Genomic DNA, 13,772 nt, shown 5'->3' on the forward strand with positions numbered 1-13,772 from the left:
AAAGAAACAATGTTGAAGCTGTGGTTGAGGTTACTAATCTGTCAAAGTTGTTTTGTTTTAAAGCACTTGACTGCTGCCTTCATGTGGTGAAAAGGCTTGGAAGGAGTGTATGGCTTGAGTTTACTTGTTTCAGATTGCCTGCTGTAAAACAGCTTGGGATTTTGAAACTGAAATATGAATGAGGAGAAAACTGAGCTTTACTTCTGTTTTCTAACTAGGATAGCTACCATGTTCATAGGGAGAGACGAAAAAGGGCATTCAGGTATCACCACTGACGTAAAAAAGATTCTTATTTGGATAAGATTTCCTCTTTCTAGTGGAGGAAGATAGGATGTTGCTCAAACTGCTTTGGTTTGCTGGGCTGGGTCTCATGCTGCTCTTAAACTGGCCTGTCTAGAAGGGGTTCCTAGCATTGGTAGGAGGTTTCTGTGGAATTCTGTTCATGTGCAAAAGTGAGGAGAGGAAGTGGAGCCAGCACAATGGATCTTTAAGTATGTGGATGGTCCAGCTGGAGTAATTTATGTTTAGAAAAACCTTTGGATTTAAGATGTGGTGATGGAGGACAGGTGTAGGACAGAGAAATTCAAACAAATTGACTAGACCCCAGTGTACCACTTGATCTTCTCCCTGCTTTTCAAGTTCCACACATTCTGCCGGAAATAAAAGGCACTGTTCTCTTTGCAGACTTTCATAACTAGCCTGTCACTTGAAAGGAAAAAACACATTTCTTGGATCAGCTTTACCAATAGGAAGCTATGAAGCTCTGTAGCTCTGATGTCACCTAAGCAAAAGGCCTTGTTTCTCCTATCCCTTTATATCTGCAGTGGCCTTCATGCAGGTATGAGAGCAGTTGCAGCTCTAAGGGATGAGCTGGGAACAGGTGGAACTCAGTGCTGGGCTCATGTTCAGTTGCTGCCCAACAGAAGAAACAAGTTGGCAGGAATTAAAATTTTAGCAAGTTAATCCTGTTGGGAAGTGTGTGCTGAGGGTGTTTTGATTCCCAGCCCCTGGCAGCCCTGGGGCTCAGAAGCCAGCAGCAGGTAAGTGCCAAGGGTTTCCATGAGGAGAGGTCGTGCAGCAGCACTGTCCTGTTTGCCCACACGCCAGCCTGGACAGCAGGCCCTCATCAAAGGCTGGGAGTGTGGGGGGATTTACTGTGGCAATGGAAGTGAACAACTCAGCTGAAACTACTTCAAAAGTTTACACTTTTCTGTTACTTTCATCTTGGAAACAAGACAAAACCACTTCAAACAACAAAACCCTTTTCTTTGCAATTTAACTAATCTGCTCTGCTTAAACCAGAGCTGTATGAAAAGAAGAAAGTGTGCTTCTAAAGGTTAGTTCCTTACTCTTTTCCCCCCTCCCCACTTGCACATACAGCCTTGCTGGAGGTAAAGTAGGATTACAACCTCTGATTGTGGGATTTTAGAACCAGTAACCAAACATACCAGAAGAAAGCTCCTTTACTTGAGGTTTACCATTTTGTTATCTCTTGCAAGACTGAGAAGCAGATTCTGTTATTCAGCACAATTATGCTGAAGTCTCAACAGAAACCCTTTTAACTCCCCACATGTTTAAGCCACAGCTAGGTTGATTAAGACTTGAGAAATCTTTATTTTCCTGCAGGACTTGTCTTTGCAGTTACATGGGTTTAATAGTTTGGTTAAACTGATGCAACTTCATGGTTGACACTTAAGGGTGATGCACTATTTGAATCAGGTGCCTCTATTTAGATGAGTCAGGAGTGTCCACACACAAGATTCCTGAAGAAATAAGCAAAGAGCATGCCACTACTCACTAAACTTCCACTACTATTACATTTAACCATCCTAAATAAATACAGTTTGCTAGATTTAACACTAAATATGATGATAGAATTACAGAAAACTAGTTACCTTCCCCCAAGAAGATGTGTGAAATAGTTATCTTGGGAAATGCATTGAAGTTTTGGATAGTAAGTTTTACAGGATCTCATCATAGCGTTTTGCAGGAACATGGCTGAAAATGAAGACCTGACTAAAAAAGCTGGTAGCTTTTGAGGCAGTGCAGAAAACAACCAGCTGTCAGTACCTGTAAAGGGCTGGTCATCTGCCTAGACAAGAGAGATGAAAATAGAAGCAGCTGATTTAATCTGGGAATCCCTAAATTTCATAAAGGAGGATACTGTTCAAAGAGCAAGCCTCCTGAATACACACAGGATCTGAGATCGTAAGGTAAAATAACTGAACACTTTTTACCTATAAGCATTCATATAATTTTAAGGATTGACTGATTTGTTTTACAGAGCACCCTGCAATAAATCCTACTTGCTCAAGTCAGTAAGTCTAGGGAAAAAAAAAAGCTTTTTTTCCCTCTCTTGTTACAGAAAAAGAAAAGTGACTGAGGTGTTGTCTCTGTATCTAGCAATCCAGGTAGTTATCAGTCATCCAGATCTGCATATCATCGTTAGTGTCTCCTCTTTCTTGCAAAAAAAGAGGCCAGTTAAACTGGAACATCACTGACTCTTACCCACACTCACGAGCACAAAACTTGTCAAGGTGTGTTTTCCTAAAGGGAGCGTTGCTGCGTGGTTGTAGCAACCACACTATGTGTAAGAGAGAGCCTCAGGTTAGACTGACAATTTAATTGATGATTGAACTTCCCGTTGGGATCTGATGAGAGGTAGCATGATTTCAATCTTTAAAGCAAAACCCCTCACATCCCTAACTCTATGGTTAGATTATTTTTCTAGGGAAAGGCTGTGGAGAATACATACTAATTTACTGTCCATAATATTGTACACTGTTGTTCTTGCATTTTAGAATAGCCTTTTCTAAGCAAGCTTTTATTCCTCTGTTTAAGTGCTAATGTACCTGTTATTTATATTTTGAAAGATTTTACTGCTGAGAAGCAGCTATAGTGCAAATTTTGCTATGGCCAGTTTCATCTGAAGGAGCAAGTTCCAAAGCATGGGGAAAGCTTCTGCTCCTGAAGATGTGATAAGATAAGGAGAGCGTTGCTTCAGTTAGCCAAGGTCAGCTTGCATACGTTGCAGAGTAGTGCATGTTGATCTTGACAAATGGGCTTCCTCTGTCTAACAGGGACCCTTTACATAGCAGCTGACTGTACCCTCAAGAACAAATACAGAAACCTGTCTTCTGCAGCAAAGGTGTGTTGAGGGTTAGCTATTGCAGCAGTTGGTTTTGGATTTTTTTAATTATAATTTTTTATTTCTAAATTTGTAGATTGCTAGAGAAGGAATGTCACATTTAGTAATTTACCTTGGTTATTATTTGGTGAACTGAAAATAAGCCAAGGAACCTGTTTTGCCTGCATCAAAAGAGGCTTCCTGGAGTACTTCGGAAGCTTTCAAGTGTATAACATTGCTAGTTTGGGTAATGCACTCTCTAGACAAACTAAGTTATCAGTTGCTGAGTTTCCATAAATGATGTACCTGACCTGCTCTCTAGACAGAGGAGAGAGATATCATACTGCTTTCACAATCTTTTCACATTAGCCAAGGAAATGTCCAAGTGTGACACTGATTGAGAAAAAAGAGGATTTGCAGTGTAACAGTTGTTTTCTTTCTCCTCTGCAAAGTGGAAAACATTTCAGTTCCCTTTAGCTTGGTGCTTTTATCTGTGAATGCATAGTGCATATTAGACCCTGGCAGACTGTCAGCTTTGGTAATGGCAGAAGAAAGAAGTGTGAAAACAAAAACAAATGCTTCTGCAGGTTAGTGTGAAAGGAAGAGGAAAATATACTTGTATCCTGTGAAATACAAGATGCCAGACAACATATGCTCAGTAATCCTTGCAGACAATATTATCTGTACATGCCCTCTTATCTTTCTGAAAAGTAGCAGTTATGTTCATACATGAGGTCTTAGCCATAATTGTTGTCTCCCGCTGTATAGCAATAATTTTAACAGCTGTTGGAAATCATTCCCCTCCCCTACTGACTCTATACCCCATGTATGTACATACCAGTCACTTATCACACCAATGGTGAATTTAGTTTTGAATAAGGCTTTAATCAGGCATATGTTCATATTCTCTAAAATCCCAGAGAGAGAACGTTGGACAACATCAGTTCAAAGTCTTCTATGGAAAGGATTAGTCAAAGATTGGAAAATACTCAATCCAAATGAGGGGAATTTGTTTTCCATAGCTTGTGATTGTTCAGGACCGCTTTGCTTTCTGCTTCCTAGTGTGCATTGTCTGGAAAAGCTCTGTGCATCTTGCACAGCCATTTGCCTAGTTAGAAGCAGAGCAAGGAGCAATGAGCTGTGTGCTGTCCCTTCTTTTGTGCTAAAGCAGTTATTTGCTCCATCCGTTGTACAGGCCTAGTGTTTTGAAATAAATAATGGTGGCTGGTTGTTATGTCTGTGGAGATGTTTAATAGCTGTTATTAATTATTAGTTATTAATTAAGTGATAACTATATAATGAAACAGTGATCATCTAGGAGGAACAGGAACTTATGGCAGTTTGCCACGGCATCATAGTGCCAGAGCACAAGAAACTATTATTCTGCACATCCAATATATTTCTTAGACACAAAGCCATATGTGTGTTTTAAGAATTTGCCTTTGCTTGTCATTTCTGAGTGCATTATAGCATGCAAAGAGACAATGAAATCTTTGTTGAGTCAGAATGGAGCTGAACAGCTGGGTCCCACTGCACCAGCAGCGAAAATCTCTAGAGTGCTGTATTTTGTTATTGAGTCTGTATTCAATTCAAGCTGTAGCAAGCATGTGTTTTACTTTCCATGCAATCAGAAATAAAAACCATGCTGGATATGACTTGTAGAGTAGCACACGACTCACCAGTGAAAAGCAGACACTTCTGGGGTGCAGTGCAGACTCTCATTGATTTTTAGTCCCCAGTGAGAGCTTAAGACAGAAAACAAATGTAAATGTTGCGATTCTGCTTTAGGGTATGCGTGTGCACTCATATGTGTCTCTCTCATATGGAATGCTGCATTCTGAAAATTGTCTACAATGGAGGCAGAGGAATTCTGAACAGCAATTTCCTTTTTCTGAAATAAGAGAGAAAGGAAAAGAAAAAACAGTACGTTTCTGTAAGGGAGCAAACATCTTATTGGTAACCTTGTCATTTCTGCAGGATTTCTTACTGAATTTCTTCCTTCCTAGCAGAACACTGCTGAAATTGTCAGAGAGCATTTTTCACGGTCTCTAGTTTTTGTCTGTAGGAAGTTCCACAAGGGAAAATACATGCTTGTCTCATGCAGTAAGTCAGCTGGAAAAAAAATGGATGAGAGTTTATGAACTTGTGTGCCTTTCCAAGCCATGGGGACAAGGAGAAGCATATACTCAGACCTGCACTCCCTCATGTTGGCCAGGGGAACAACACACCCAGGCCTGGTCTGCACAAGCCAGCAGAAACATTTTTAATGTCTTGAAATGCACTTTAAGATAAAAGTGCAGATGTTCATTCTGCTTTGCTTACCTTGTTATTTTCATCACCTCTTCCGTGCTTTCAGCCTGTGATGTTTAAGAAAGGAAAAGCAAGATTTCTTTGGAAACTACTTGTGCTATCCCAAAGCTGGAAGGAGGAATGGGAGTGAGGATTGCTACAATTTAATGGCATCAAACCTAATGTGCTGGAGCACCCTTATAATTAGTACTAATACTTCTCTCTTCTGCTCTTTCTTGACATAATGTGTATTCTCTACTGGGTTTAGGTAAAATCTAATAGTGCTGCGTTGCATGTAATGTTTTAAAAAAATATTGCTGAGCAGCACCAGCTTTATGGCATCGCTGTGTTTCCCTGCCCATTTCTGTCATTTCAAGTGCCACAACATCTGAGTCAGGGTGTTGAATTTCACCTGTAGTTACATCTTCACTCCTTGGACACATTTAATTATTTTTTTCCATCTCCTTTTCCTCATCAAAATACTCTCCAAAATTTCAGCTGTATTTTTTATTCTTTGAAATTCCTACAATCATCTAAATACTTTTTCCTCACTAGAGAATAACTTTCCTAAGTTGAAATCCTTCTTTAATTCAACACTGCACGAAGTATTTCAATGCCTTTGTGTATCTCTGCTTTCTCACATGGCAGAGATTCTCTGCAATGTCCTTGACCCAGAGTGCTATTGATGTAACCTGCTGGAATTCCCATTACCAGGCAGCTGTGTCTCTCCCAAATCTCTCTCACACTGCTGGTGTGGTGCACTAACAGGTGCAGTACCAATTTCACTGGGTCAGGCATCAGCACAGAACAATTTTTGTGTGGGATCAGGCAGAACCTGGCATGCTGTCCTGCAGCACACTGCCTTGTACCTGGCTCTCCTGGTGCCCTGCTCCCCTGACAAGTGCCCCTGTGGGATGTTGGCCTTGATGGCACTGAAGGACTTGACATTTCAACAAGTAACCATACCTCTTACAGCTGATGGACACTGCAGTAATGCATGCTTGGGTTGGAAATCCTAAATTGGGAAGCATTTTGTTTGTATGGACAAACCATGTAGGAAGTTTCCTTTAAGATCCAAGCTGCATTGCTTAGGATCCTCTATGAGGACCCATCAATTAATATAGTTTTTTTGGATCAGGGACTATAGTGAGATGAGGGACATAGTGAGTGTTCCCAGATGCATTTCAGTTTCTCTCAGCTCTACATTTACCATTTCCTAGTGTGTCATTCTTTTTTCCATAGCTTTCACACACCCCCACTCTCTGCCATTTGCTTTTCCCCTCTGTAAAAACACAGGCAAGGAGCTGTAAAAACACAGCTCCAGCTGTTTGGCTGATGTGTGCTCAACTTCAAGAGAAAACTTAGCTTTTGGTATTTTACCAGTCATCTCTCCCAATGAAGCAATGAACTAGACCTCCAAGAAATAGAAATATATTTTAAAAATATATAAGAATCTCAGCCCTGCTGCTTGCAGAGTGGGTAGGATATGAAGACCTTATCTATCCTATGCAATTCCTCACGGACCTGGCAAGCGAGTGATTTCCTATTTGAAGGCTGGAGTTGTTCAGAGGCTTCCCTCCCTTCGGGCTCTGCTGAGAGCGGGGCTTTCTGGGCCGGAGCAACGCGTTACTGCACCTGAACAGGATTATTCGAGCTACACTCCCGCACTTTATTGCCTTTTCCCCCCTTAATCTTCTTTCCTGCTGTTTGTTTTTCTTCTAAACGCCAACGTTACTGAGAACTCAAACATTTCTTTCATCCCAGCTGCTGACCCCAGCTGAGTGATTTCTCCCTCACGCAACTCCTCCTCAGTGCATTCCGGGGTGATCCCACCCCTCAGCACACCGCTCGGGCAGGCACAGCGCTCGGGCTTTGGCTTCTGACAGCCGCTCCGAGCGCTGCGCTGCCTCTGCAGGGCAGGCACAAGGGCTCCCGCCGAGCTCGGCTGCCGCTCCCCGGCACACCCCGCTCCCGTCCGTCCCCGGGCACACCCCGCTCCCCAGGCACACCCCGTTCCTGGGCACACCCCGCTCCCCAGGCACACCCGCTCCCGTCCGTCCCTGGGCACACCCCGCTCCCCAGGTACACCCCGCTCCCCGGGCACACCCCGCTCCCGGGCACACCCCGCTCCCGGGCACACCCCATCCCCGGGCACACCCCATCCCCGGCACACCCCGCTCCCGGGCACACCCCGCTCCCGGGCACACCCCGCTCCCTAGGCACACCCCATCCCCGGGCACACCCGCTCCCGGGCACACCCCGCTCCCGTCCCGCACTCCCGCCGCCCGCGCCGGGACAGCTCCTCGCCCGGCATGCCCCGCGCGGCGGAAGCCGGAAGCGCAGCGGCGGAAGCGGCGCTCAGCTGGCGGGGGGTGTCGCAGGTGAAGCTGGGAAGCGCGGAGCCATCTTGGTGCCCGCGCCGGGCAGGGACGGGACCCGCCGGGGCCGCGAACCGCCGGGGCCGCGCCGGGCTCGGGGGCGTCCAGCGGGGCCCGCCGGCCATGGGCTCATAGAGACGCTGCGGGGCCACCTCGACCGGAGCGGCGCCGGGCTGCCCCCGCCCCGCCCGCCGGGACCGGCGCCGGTCGCTCCCCGCCGGCCGCCGCCCGCGCCCCCGTGAGGCCGGAGCCGCCGCGCGCCCGCCCGCGCCGCTGCCGGTGCCCGTGAGGAGCAGCCGGGAGGTCGCGCCGCTCCTCCGCGGGCGCTCCGGCCCCGCCGGCTCGTTTTTAAGACCCCGCGAGCGGGAGGGAAGTTGTTCCCGCCCAGCCCCCGCCCTCCCCTCGGGTCCTGCGCCGGGAGTGAGACAAGCACAAGCTCAGGGAGACCCGGCCCAGCGCACAGACACCGCAGTGCTTCCCTCGTCCTGCAGCGCCCGGAGCCTTCGGACCCTCCGTGTGCCCGGCAGGCACCTGTCCCGCCTGGAGGCTGCTCTCGTGGACTAACCAGCCCCCTCCGCCTCAAGTACATTCTGTGGACATAAGCATTTTTTAACTTTCTAAAGAACTTTTTTTTTTCCCCCATGGAATTTTTACGAACTGTCCCTTAGTTATTTCTGCTTCTTCCACCTCAGGCAGCACAGACTTCGTTTCTTCCTGGTACTGTAATATGGGGATCAAATCAAACCCGAGATTTTAAGTGTTGCGAGAGCCGTCAAGTCCATTCACCTGTTAAAAGTCACCAGTGCTGTTTCTGTCTTTCTTCCCTCACGTCGCCTGTCGGATGTGATGGAACTCATGTTCGCAGAGTGGGAGGACGGGGAGAGGTTTTCATTTGAAGACTCCGATCGCTTTGAAGAAGACTCTCTTTGTTCCTTCATCTCTGAGGCGGAGAGCCTTTGCCAGAACTGGAGAGGATGGAGGAAGCAATCGGCTGGACCCAATTCCCCCACTGTCAAAATGAAAGGTGAGGTCACCCGGTCTCATTGGGATGCTCTTTGGGTTCGTGGAAGTTGTGGGGTAAGTGGGGTAGTAGGTGAGGAGATCTGCAGAAGTAAAGTCAGGGCAGCAGAGAGAATTCCTATGTAGGATTCATTGTCGGGATAATTTTTGACCAAAGATTGAAACTGTAAGTTAGCCGAGGTTCTTAAGACACAGCTGTCTTTTAGGTGAGTTTTCACCTGTGTACACTCGTAGTATTGTGGTGCTGCTCTTCTGAGTAGATTTTGTGGGATTGCTCTTGGAAATCTGAAAACTATTTTCTATAAACAAACTACAGACTTGGCTGGGAATAATTGCATAGGTTCGCACATGCTTTGATTGAAGTACACTAACATTTCATAGAGGTTTTTGTGACTGCTGTAAAGCTGCTCATGTAAAGCCACGTAAGCCATCATTGTATAGAGCAGTCCATTCTCCTTGTCTGATGCTTGGCATTTCTCATTTTTCTAGTAAATTAGCTCATTCTTTTGCAATAGTGGAGCAAGAGTGCCTTAACACTGTCACAGAGAAGTCAGCAAACAACAGTGTGCCTGCTTCAAGAGTTGTTTTATTTCCTTTCTGTTAATAGTATTTTATATTTGCTAGCAGACATCAAAATAAGTAACACTGGTAATTGATTTTTTTTTATTAACATATAGCTACTAGCTCTTTGCTTGATTTTTTTTTTTTTAACAAAACTTTATTTCTCTATTATTCTACTGCATCATGACCCAGGAATTCAGGTGATGTTTGCACTAAGCAGAGCCATATACACAGTTAACAGAAATTACACGACGTTTTTCTACTTTTCCTTTTATCTCCTGTTTCTTCAGGCCAGTGTCAGTACTTCTCCTCTTATTGCTGATCTTTGTAACCATCACCTGCCTCATTGATATCTCCCTACCTGGAGCTGCAAAACTTTATTCTTTTCTGAATATTAGCCTTACTTGAATAGAGAATGCAATTTATATTGAACTGAGTTGGAATCTGACCATGTTGTGCTATGGACAAATGTTCAATTTTCACTGGGTTAGTAACAGAAGGTACACTTTGCATTAACCGTAGGCTTTCCAGAGCAGATTAAGTTTAAAATTCTACTGCTGTAAAGAAGGGGAACTGTGCTGGCGTTTTTAAAAGATGTGAATCTTGAGATGTAGAAATAAGCATTGTGTATAGGGCAAAGCATATATATAGCATATATATTTTAAATGTTTTGCTTTAAGTCTTGTTGCATATGTTGACTTGCTGGAAAGGAGCTGAAGTTTTAAAAACATACTGGTGTGGAAATAAAGACATCCCTAGTTTGGCATAGGTGTATGGAGTTGGTTTGTATGGCTCTGCAAGTCAGACTGATGTTTTCAAAGGTGACTTCTTTTCAACTTCGAGGTGCTTTTAGCCAACTTTTCTCCACTGGTTCAGTGTATGAGTGCATGTTCTTCTGGGTCTTGACCTAGTTCCATGAGCTCTCTTGACCGAATTAAATCAAGCAGCAGTTACTGTGTCTGCTGTCATCCACTTGTTGCATTAAAAGGAAAAGACACTTCAGTAGATTGTGCATATTTGCAATCTTCAAGCTCTTTTCTGACATGTAAACACGGTAGCTCACATTGTTGTGATTACTGTAATTATTTATACCATATTGAGGTGTTGCTGTTCTGGGTTCTGCAGACTTGTATAGGCAAGGCTTTTATTACTTGTACTTGGTTCATATATTTCAGGTTTTATGTGCAGAGACACCTAATGCCTTTGTGTGGAGAAGTCTTACTTAAACAGGAGGGATGTTTTGCCTGCTTTAAGGCCCTTGCTGGCAATTCCCAGGCTCTGGTCAGAGTTATTTTGAAAAGAATGAGAATGTGGATTTGCTGCCTAAATAATTATTTATTCACTCTACAAAGTCACATATGATACTACCAAAGGGAGCACTTGCAGGTACTTAACTGTACACAGTGTGTTGCCAGTGAGTCTGGTCTGATGTAAAATCTGTCATCGTCTGAAATCTCCTTGGATTTCAGAACTTCTGTACCAATTTTGTTATTTTTAATAACTTTTCTTGAGAGTGTTTTTAAGTCAGAAAACAGTTTGTATTCAGAAATTGCTGGGTCCTGAGGCTGTCACTTGTAGTGAGTAATTTCAAATGTGATAATTCAGAATTGAGCTGTGTGTTTTTATTTCCACAGTTTGCTATTTTGCTGTGTCCTGTTGCCTATGCAAACAAAAAATGAGGTTAGACACTAGGTGCTTCTGTTAATGCTAAGAGAAAACAAGAGGAACTATATTCTGTTAGTTTTTTCCTTCTGTTTGGAGCTCAGCCTGTGTTTTGATTTGGAATTAGTCAGACAAGTTATGTAATAGAAAGGATTTCTAGCTTTTTCAATTGCTTTCAGTTTGTCCTTATAAGTGTCTAATTCTTCATTAATTGGTTCAAAGAGAATTCCCCTGAGACTGATGAAAGTGCTGTTGGCTGGGCAGTCCTGTTAAACAAACAAACAAAGTACCTGCACATGCGCCAGTTATGGCTTTCTTACTTTTTGCAAATTTTTATTTTCTTCTTGGGTATTTTTAAAATTACTGTCATGCTTACTGGAAATTTAAAAATAAGGCTTGGGGTAGCTTGTTGTACCTATACACAGTATTCATTACAGAGGGTTGCCAAAAAGATGAGTTATTCACTTTTTTGTGAATCACCCCATTGGTTTGCTAGAAAGATATTGGAAGGGGGAGATAAATGTTTGAGTTTCTCTAATATAATCCTTGTAACTGATTTCTTTATAAAATCAGATATCTTGAGTAGTTACATCAGAAAAATAGAATTCTAATTGGTTGATTTTTCCCTCATTTAATTTCTGCTATGGTAAAGTCCTCTTAATAGTCTTCTTATATGACATTCTAGAAAGGGATTTTTTCCTTAAATGTAGAATTGCCAGTGTGAAGAAAGTATGCCTTGTGTCCACTTTATGGATGCTCTTAAATTTTGAAACTACTCTCAATCTCCACTGATTCACCTGCACTGAAGTCCTAGAGGAAACATGTCAGTTTTGGGAGTACCTAAAGTCCTGTCATAATTTTGAACGTTTGTTTCAGGAATGCCTTGTTCTCTTGTTAGACTGCCTTGATTGCTTGCTTTACCCCTTGTTTTTTTAATTTTGAATGGGGTAATGCTTCTAGCTGATATTTGGCTATTCATTACCTGTATACATCATTGTTTAGAGGCTTTCACTGCTCAACAGACAGAGGATTCTGCTCTGACATTAAGGTGAATGGATGTTTTGAAATTCAATGTCCTTGCATTGTGTTCAGAACAATCTGGTTCTTAAGAGTTGGTTTATAACTCCAACTCTTTTTCCTGCATACCAGATTACATCCCACCGATTTGTTACCCATCTACTAACGAATGCACCCATTTGCTTTTTCTCCACTTTCTGGACAGTCTTTTCTTTCCCAAGAACCGTTATGATCCTCTCATGCCCTTCTCGCTTTTTAAAGCTGTTGTATTTTTCATTGTTAATTGAAGTAACTGTAGTTTTTCTGCAAATGTCTTATCATCCATTATCTTTATGAAAGCATTTTTGTGATAGAATTTTAAAGAATAAATGTTCAAGTACACTCATTATCTCTTCAAACCCACTGTGGCTTTGTTTCTTCCTGAAAGCTTCTAAGATCTTTCTCACCCTCAGTCCTTTGTTTCACGGTTTCTGAAGGATAAATATTTGCCAGACATTTAAGAACTTGCCATTAATACTGTAGGATTGGTAAATAGTGCCTTTGTGGGAGTTTGGTTGAGCTGCAAGATCCAGCAGCGATCGAGGTCTTTTGTTATCAGTTAATGTGAGACATTAAGAGAGATAAGCTGAATCGCCCCTGGCAGAGGCTGAGACCAAGAGCAGGAAAAGACTGTGTTTGCCTTATGCATAAGTGATTAGCAGGAGAGATTGGGCAGGATGGCGGCGATCAGTGACCCATTAGGAAAGTAAAACGTAACCCTGGAAACTAAAGTTCTTGTAACGGTTAAGTTATGGTTAGTAATAGTATAAAACATGACGTGCTTTGTATAATAAATGGGACTTTGCATGAACCAGGCTAAGTACCCAAATCAATCGCCGACACTCCTTCACAATATATTTTCTCAATTTATATTTATTCATTCACAGTGGATTTGGTTGGAAACATGCTGATGGGATGTGTTGAATCTGTTTTCAGTAGGCAGCTAGTGAGAAAACTTGACTTTTTTCCTTTCCTTTACTGTAACCTTGAGCCATTGTATACTGTATCATTCAGGCTTGACTAAGAGTAGATGAAGGTAGTGTTCTCTTAGAAAATATTCTCATTATCCAGCCCCAGACAGTTTTTGTTCTTTCAAACTGTTAGGAATGCCCACAATGTTCAGTTTTGGGCACAGTACCTGAAAAGTACAAGCTGTATAGAGAAAATCGTTGGCTGAGAATATACAGAGCCTGAGGTGAAGATATGATCAGTTTAGAGATCAAAGTTTAAGCAGTGTCTATACTGGTAAAATGACAGTGACTGATTTTCATTAATTTATACAGGAACAGAATGAATGGCTTAGAGTGTAATGCTTCTTCCTCAAGATTGCCAGTAACTAAGAAATTGAAGTTAACCCTTGTTCAAGCAGTAACTTCAGAAAACAGCAGGAGGAACATTTAGTCTCTCAAATTCATACTATGGTCTTCAGATTCTTGGTCTTTTCAGAGAAAAGTGCTGGTATCATCCCAAAGTGTGTCCACTCTTTGAGCCTAGTGAAGCTAGAAATGGAGACTCTCTGCTTTGCTGCTGTTTTGTTACTGGCCATTACTGTGTATTACAACACAGTTATATGTTATTTGCGCCTCTGCTATTAAGAGAGAGTTTATGTAGTCAACTCACACTTGTTTGTTGTGTTTTGTAATTTAATACAACGCATGACAAATCTGAGTTAGCTCAAA

At 42.9% G+C, this 13,772-nt stretch overlaps 1 protein-coding gene and 1 long non-coding RNA gene across 4 annotated transcripts in view; one reads left to right on the forward strand and one right to left on the reverse strand.

Moving 5' to 3' along the window:
- Nucleotides 1–1,590: 1,590 nt before the first annotated feature.
- LOC146435441 (uncharacterized) lies at nt 1,591–5,525 on the reverse strand. The gene is made up of 4 exons (XR_014853231.1): nt 5,450–5,525; nt 5,115–5,239; nt 4,807–5,018; nt 1,591–1,763 (listed from the first exon to the last, which is right to left on the reverse strand). It is a non-coding gene; the product is annotated as an uncharacterized LOC146435441 (long non-coding RNA).
- Nucleotides 5,526–7,782: 2,257 nt separating this feature from the next.
- The window catches only part of ZSWIM8 (zinc finger SWIM-type containing 8), a 55,576-nt gene continuing 49,586 nt past the window's right edge, over nt 7,783–13,772 (forward strand). For 2 of the 3 annotated variants that reach the window (XM_085065545.1, XM_085065546.1), the window contains exon 1: nt 7,783–8,818. In XM_085065545.1, the coding sequence (XP_084921671.1) occupies nt 8,641–8,818 (178 nt within the window). In that variant the 5' untranslated portion in view covers nt 7,783–8,640. The remainder of the gene's footprint in view (nt 8,819–13,772) is intronic. The other variant, XM_085065544.1, reaches the window with a different exon arrangement.

Source organism: Lichenostomus cassidix, chromosome 6, assembly GCF_008360975.1.
Source record: "Lichenostomus cassidix isolate B80296 chromosome 6, HeHo_3.0, whole genome shotgun sequence".
Lineage (NCBI taxonomy): Eukaryota > Metazoa > Chordata > Aves > Passeriformes > Meliphagidae > Lichenostomus > Lichenostomus cassidix.